This window comes from Limulus polyphemus, unplaced genomic scaffold (genome assembly GCF_000517525.1).
Source record: "Limulus polyphemus unplaced genomic scaffold, Limulus_polyphemus-2.1.2 Scaffold9048, whole genome shotgun sequence".
In the NCBI taxonomy this organism is placed as follows: Eukaryota; Metazoa; Arthropoda; class Merostomata; order Xiphosura; family Limulidae; genus Limulus; species Limulus polyphemus.
Window position 1 is genome coordinate 8,299 of NW_013674658.1, and position 7,864 is coordinate 16,162.

The 7,864-nt window shown below is 31.6% G+C and overlaps 1 protein-coding gene across 2 annotated transcripts in view; it reads right to left on the bottom strand.

Annotated features, from left to right (window-relative positions):
- Positions 1-7,271, bottom strand: part of LOC106475726 — a 15,563-nt gene extending 8,292 nt beyond the window's left edge. The window contains exons 1-7 of one of the 2 annotated variants that reach the window (XM_022379782.1): positions 7,147-7,271; positions 6,166-6,298; positions 4,436-4,581; positions 4,302-4,303; positions 3,184-3,271; positions 1,810-2,032; positions 1,127-1,302 (exon numbers count right to left, since the gene is read on the bottom strand). In XM_022379782.1, coding sequence (XP_022235490.1) covers positions 1,127-1,302; positions 1,810-2,032; positions 3,184-3,271; positions 4,302-4,303; positions 4,436-4,581; positions 6,166-6,298; positions 7,147-7,179 — 801 coding nt within the window. In that variant the 5' untranslated portion in view covers positions 7,180-7,271. Of the gene's footprint in view, positions 1-1,126; positions 1,303-1,809; positions 2,033-3,183; positions 3,319-4,301; positions 4,304-4,435; positions 4,582-6,165; positions 6,299-7,146 lie in introns of both variants that reach the window. The other variant, XM_022379781.1, reaches the window with a different exon arrangement.
- Positions 7,272-7,864: the final 593 nt, after the last annotated feature.

Genomic DNA, 7,864 nt, shown 5'->3' on the forward strand with positions numbered 1-7,864 from the left:
GAGCATGTTTGGTGTGACGGGGATTCGAACCCGCGACCCTCAGATTGCGAGTCGAGCGCCTTATCCACCTGGCCATGCCGGGCCCTTCGTTTCCAAAATGACTGCAGATTTTAACACAATTACAATAACAGCTTCAGCTACTTGTTTTAATTTTATTACTTTACGATGGTCCTTTATACCTTATCTTAGTATGTGGGAGAATTTAATGTAAATGACCTATCAGGTTACAATCGCATGACATTTTATAAACTATTATTATATATTTTTTGTATTTTGATTATCTAAACTAACAAGTTTATAATTTGTACACTTCAGTTACTTTTGTTTAATATATATATATATATATATAGATAGATAGATATCAAGAAATTTTAAATCTATATTACAACTGAAGCCTACATCAGTAATTTCTACTTGAGAACGTAGTTTTTTTTCCCCTACTATTTTTATTCTCCACAGACTCATTAATGTTCCTTTCAAATGTGTATTTTAAACACAAAAAAATATAACTGGTATTAGAACAGAATGTCCCAAAACTATTATAATTTAACTGGCTTTTTTAACTAGGTTAAAATAATTACATTAGCTGCTCAGAGCAAAAAAAACAACAACAAATAATTGCAAACAATAAAACTAAGGCTAAATATACATCTACGGAAGGCAAGATGAAACAACCATACAAGGAATATTTTAAAAGGTGAATTAATTTAAAGGGAATGGCATTTCTTATAGGCTTGACACTACTTATATCTCAGTAAAGTGAAAAGAGTGAAGGTTCTAAGTTTATATTCTGGCTTGTCAATATTCATACTGTTTGTTTATAATTAGATGGACACTCAGAAGGTCATATAAGAGTAAAAATAAAATATTAAATTGGCAATTCAGAGTTCAGACATGTCCTTTTGATACCCAGCTTATTAACACTGATAATAAAGTTTCATTAAAGTCTGAATGTAACTCTGTGAAAAGATTGTGGTACTCGTGCTTTGACTCTCGAATACGCAGAAGAGTAATTTTTCAATCATGGCAAAACAATATTAGTTAGATTCAATGCAATAATCTCTTAAACATGCCCTTCCATTGAAATATCTATTGTCTTCATGAACCAATATCTTTCTAAATATACCTGCTGCTGAGATATCCTTGACTTGGTATAATCTTCAGACACCACTACTACTACAACACCACTTTGGTCAACCTTCTGTTGAAATGTCTTCAACCACTCCACCCTTTCTGGAGAGACAAAGCAGCTTGGACTAATATCAACCATGTTGGACATTACCCGGAACAGAGGAACCCTTCCTAAAACAATACGACAATCCATCAGATCAGGGTTTTTTCTTGAGAAAATGTACACTGAACAATGCAAGACAAAAGCTTTGGCTCTTCAAAATTCTACACAAAGAATATACGGTGTGCTGGAAATAACTTGATTTTGGTTTTAAATTAACAACATGTAGTAAATTATCCTGCATTTCATCTTTCTGTCAACTAATAAAAAGTTATTTATTTGGTTTAAAAAAATCTTTTTAAACAAATATTTTAATCACGAGAACCAATTCACGTTCATATTAAACAAAGTAAAGTAGCTTATGATATTACACTTCAAAATAAAATGGTCATATAGTAGCCATTACCACAACATTCTACAGATCAAGATGACAAGTTATCTAGCTGTGTAAAGAATACTTGAAAAACAACTAAAAGTGGATTAATAAGGGCATCAAATAAATAAGAAACCTGAAACTCTTATATTCAAGGACTTACAAGCCTACAGTTTAACAATACCTCATTTTGATGACAACGTACCTTTACCAACAGATTCTGTCTGAGAAGAAGAACCAGAGATTTTTCTGTTGACATAATTCTCATCCCTGGAGGAGATTTTTTCTTCTGGAATTGGTATTAGATCCTGAGGAGTTGATGGAAGAAACCCATCACTCTCAAACGTTTCTTCTACAAGGTCTAATCCGTCAATGGAACACCAAACTTCTAGCTCTTCCTCTTCAAACAGTGCCCTTAGTTGCTCCGCCTATTTGATAATGTTACATGTCTAATTACAACATCCTGGGCCTTTATTTTAAACAAAATCATTCAAATTCATTTTCTTCCTAATGCTTAACATCGGAAAATTTCATTCGTGGAACTAATGACACTACTAGACAGTTGTAGCTGTACTTGTACGTAAAGCAAAGGTAAAAACTGAAAATATTGGCCTAAAACTTTAGCATTTACTGACTTCCAAAACATTCTTATACTATGTTGTTCAAATTATGTAACTATAAACGTAACTATTAACATGTCCATTTCACAAAAAAAATCTCTAGAAATTAAAAAATATTCACTTGTATAATTTACAGTTATTAAAACTGTTTTTTTGTGTGAAGTTTCCAGTTGTGAAATGTGTTACAAATTTAAGAAGTTTGTAAAAACATCCTTCTAAGAAAAATGTTCATTAATACACCTTCTGACCATTTCCTACAATCAAATTTCTTTTCTAACAAAAAATAAATAAAAAACACGTATTATAGTTTTAAAAACTTTACATTTATAATACAAAACAAAGCCAACTTATAGTTATTATGTAGTTGTTACGACATTCTTTGCATGTTGTCCTCAACTTTAAAACAAAGCCAACTTATAGTTATGTAGTTGTTATGACATTCTTTGCATGTTGTCTTCAACTTTAAAACAAAGCCTACTTAGTTATTATGTAGTTGTTATGACATTCTTTGCATGTTGTTCTCAACTTTAAAACAAAGCCTACTTAGTTATTATGTAGTTGTTATGACATTCTTTGCATGTTGTTCTCAACTTTAAAACAAAGCCTACTTATAGTTATTATGTAGTTGTTATGACATCCTTTGCATGTTGTCCTTAACTTTCTCGTTCTCGACAAAAAACAGAATGTTGTCTGTACCTTTCACGTTCTCAACAAAACATGACAAAGTGTCTGACTACAAGAATTAAGTTGTCTGTACCTTTCACGTTCTCAACAAAACATGACAAAGTGTCATGACTACAAGAATTAAGTTGTCTGTACCTTTCACGTTTTCAACAAAACATGACAAAGTGTCGTGGCTACAAGAATTAAGTTATCTGTACCTTTCACGTTCTCAACAAAACATGACAAAGTGTTGTGACTACAAGAATTAAGTATGAATTGAACAAATCGATTCTTACTATACTCTTTTGCTTGGGATGAACACAGATCACAACAAACTGCCTGTTCTTCTTTTCGGGACTTTCACTGATAGAACTTAACTGTGTGCTAGGAAATTCATCAATAGAACTTGTCACCGGGGTAGAGACAGGTCTCTTAAAAAAATATACATTACTGATTTGTTTAATGCGTTATATATTATTCTTACAAGAAGATTATAAAAATATCTTTTTGAAATTTAAAAACTCCATTTAAAGATTATCTTAGAATTAGATAAACAGTTTAAATATGTAGAAGTAGTCAAAAAGAGATAAATTGACATTCTGTTCACTCTATATAAATATATATTCTCTGAGTCTATATCTGTTCCTAGGTTGTCCCCTACTATTCATCTATTTTGATTAATCTATACTGACACATTTATTCTCTGGATCCTGGTCCTCTCTGTTTATCATATTTTATGTATTATCTATATCAACACATTTATTCTCTGGATCCTGGTCCTCTCTGTTTATCACATTTTATGTATTAATCTATACCGACACATTTATTCTCTGGATTCTGGTCCTCTCTGTTTATCACATTTTATGTATTAAGCTATATCAACACATTTATTCTCTCGATCCTGATCCTCTCTGTTTATCACATTTTATGTATTAAGCTATATCAACACATTTATTCTCTCGATCCTGGTCCTCTCTGTTTATCACATTTTATGTATTAAGCTATATCAACACATTCATTCTCTCGATCCTGGTCCTCTCTTTTTATCACATTTTATGTATTAAGCTACATCAACACATTTATTCTCTGGATCCTGGTCCTCTCTGTTTATCACATTTTATGTATTAAGCTATATCAAAACATTTATTCTCTCGATCCTGGTCCTCTCTGTTTATCACATTTTATGTATTAAGCTATATCAACACATTCATTCTCTGGATCCTGGTCCTCTGTTTATCACATTTTATGTATTAAGCTATATCAACACATTCATTCTCTGGATCCTGGTCCTCTGTTTATCACATTTTATGTATTAAGCTATATCAACACATTTATTCACTGGTTCTAAGCCCAAATTTGATTGTTCCCTGTCCATCGTGGAATGCGTGTCACATAAGTTACAAATTAAACATACTTCTGTAATCCTGAATTAACACAAAACGTGCAATTTTTATAACACCCATTTAAAGCAGTTAGAGGAGTACTATTAAACAACAAAATAATAATATCCGACTGCTAAGAATTAACAACACAATATAAACGTTATACTTTTTTTGATTTTGAAGAAATTCTCCGTCTCACTCGTATTTTTAAAATCGTCTTGCAGTGCTCTGCTATTTCTCTTGATACTCGTTTCATGTTTGTATCATCCCAGCTTTTTGAAATACTCGATTTTGACTCCAGTTCACCCTTTTCTGAAAGAGGAATAGTAATTTGATCCACTAACCTTGTGAACCGTCTTAAATGAACGATATATCAGTTGTTTATTGTAGGAAAAGATGTTGAGTTTCCAAAGAATTCAGAATAAATGTTCACCTACAACTACGAAGAATGAAGAAAGAAAAAACCTCATCTACAATTCAACATGTGGCTTGTGTTAAAATGTCTTTAATGGCATAAACAACAAAACACGTGTTATGATTTTCTAAGTACAGTTTTAAGTTAAAAATAATGAGAGTTGAAAAACTTCAGACAGTTTGATCATACAAAAAAGTTCAGAGGAGTAAATAATTATAATTATTTCACTCGGATATTATACGGCCACCACAAGTGACATCTACTGGTGGTAACTAGAATTAGAAGTCAACAATTAATAAATACTAATATTAAAAATTATTACGGACACCCCAAGTGACATCTACTGGTGGTAACTAGAATTAGAAGTCAACAATTAATAAATACTAATATTAAAATTATTAGGGACACCCCAAGTGACATCTACTGGTGGTAACTAGAATTAGAAGTCAACAATTAATAAATACTAATATTAAAATTATTACGGCCACCACAAGTGACATCTACTGGTGGTAACTAGAATTAGAAGTCAACAATTAATAAATACTAATATTAAAATTATTACGGACACCCCAAGTGACATCTACTGGTGGTAACTAGAATTAAAAGTCAACAATTAATAAATACTAATATTAAAATTATTACGGCCACCACAAGTGACATCTACTGGTGGTAACTAGAATTAGAAGTTAACAATTAATATATACTAATATTAAAATAATTACGGCTACCATAAGTGACATCCACATAATTATTTCACTGGGATAAAATTAATTTACAAAGATATTTCTGAGTTATACAGTTTGTACTACACATGAAATTACACAGAGTAATAAAAAAGCTCTACAGTGTGGGATCAAGCTCATAAAACACACAAATACAATACATGCCTCTAGAGCAGAGAAAGGAAAATATGATGCTCTTGTCTTAACTAAAGCATGTCTACGCTTTCCCTCTTGGCCCAAAATAGCATGTTACTGCTTTCAACGATCAAAATATTTTACAAACAAAGATTGATAATTAACATTTCAATTAAATTTTATCCCCATTTGTCAGTTTTCTAAAGTATCTTGGAAAAAAAAAGAAGATTAAACTGACATCAGTTATTGAATAACTGTACACAGTTTAACTTTCAAAACTTATGGCTACATCTTCTAACAGCTGGTTTTAATTGTACACAGTTTAACTTTCAAAACTTATGGCTACATCTTCTAACAGCTGGTTTTAACTGTACACAGTTTAACTTTCAAAACTTAAGGCTACATCTTCTAACAGCTGGTTTTAACAGTACATAGTTTAACTTTCAAAACTAATGGCTACATCTTGTAACAGCTGGTTTTAACTGTACACAGTTTAACATTCAAAACTTATGGCTACATTTTCTAACTCTACAAAGTTCCTTTTGCTTTCAAAACTTTTGGTTACAAGTTTTCCTATGCTCTAAACAGTTACGTGTTAATCTAACTATATGTATAAAGTCTCACCATGTGCATTTTCTGGAGCTTTCCATGGAATATACTGGGTTGTGGCAAACTGGATAGCAAGACATTCAGGAGGCCAAGTGTCCACAAAGTTTACTGGAATAATAACCTTCCTCAACATATCTGCTAATTTTATCTAAGGATGAAAAATGTGTTTTTATGAAACCCTTTCTGTGTTTTGACTACTCATATTTTCAAGTCCACTCACATTCTGGGTTTTTAGCATGAATTAAAACTATTAGAAGGGTATACAACCAAAGAAAAAAATGTCATATATACCTCACGCAGACCCTTTTGCATTAACTTAAACAATATGGAATATAAATAGAATGTATCTTTTTTTCTGTTAATACAAGTAGGTCTTTTATGAGTCTTTTTTAGAATAACATTTTTGGAAACACATGACAATTTATAAAAGATACAGATAAAACTGAACACGTTAATTTTTGTTGCTCTTTAATGGGATATCACAAATTCTAACACTAATATATTAATATTAGAAAAAACCAATAACAAACAGTTTCTTGGATCTAGAAAACAACACAAAATATTAGTTTCAATGAGGTTCTGGTAGTCACCAGACAATTCAAACTTGAGGTACAATAAGATACAGATTTGGATAGGATCTTACTAGTCAACAGTTCAAACTTGAGGTACAATAAGATACAGATTTGGATAGGATCTTACAAGTCAACAGTTCAAACTTGAGGTACAACAATAAGATACAGATTTGGATAGGATCTTACTAGTCAACAGTTCAAACTTGAGGTACAATAAGATAGAGATTTGGATAGGATCTTACTAGTCAACAGTTCAAACTTGAGGTACAACAATAAGATACAGATTTGGATGGGATCTTACTAGTCAACAGTTAACACTTGAGGTACAATAAGATACAGATTTGGATAGGATCTTACTAGTCAACAGTTCAAACTTGAGGTACAATAAAGCTAGGTTATATAGATGTCAGAGTTAAATATCTACCTCTCTGTTAGTCCACTGGGTTTTTCCGTACATCGATGTTATCAGAGGTACAAAAACAGAGCAGTTTCTAACGGCGTGGTTCAAAGCATCTTGCCAATCAGTTCCAGTCTTGATCTCGTGAACGTCCTAAATGTTAGACAAGATTTTGAAAGAAAGAACTGTTGATGTGACATTACTGTACCCAGAACTTACCAGCTGCTGGTTGGAATATCATATTTATATTTGGAGTACAATGTCTCAGCTCTAAAAATTAATGCAACAGTCTCACCAAAAACTGCTTCAAGAACTTTATACAGGTTTTAAAAATAAAAAGTTTAAGACTGTTAATATCATTTAATGATTAGCATACACTTGTGAATAAAATACCAAGTATATTTAAATAAACGTCTACCATGACCAACAGTTCATTTAAGACAATCCTAAAATACAAAAGTCCGAATGAAAACACCACATGACAGTCGTACCAAAATTTAATGTCCAAAATCACAAAGTGATCTGATAATTTATGCACGAGGAGTTCTTAGACTTAATAATCACTTCCCAGCAAGTAACTACACGTTTCACATTAAAAAGTATTGTTCTTACATCAGACAGAATTGTTAACACACATTTTCACATTAAAAAGTATTGTTCTTACATCAGACAGAATTGTTAACACACATTTTCACATTAAAAAGTATTGTTCTTACATCAGACAGAATTGTTAACAAACATTTTC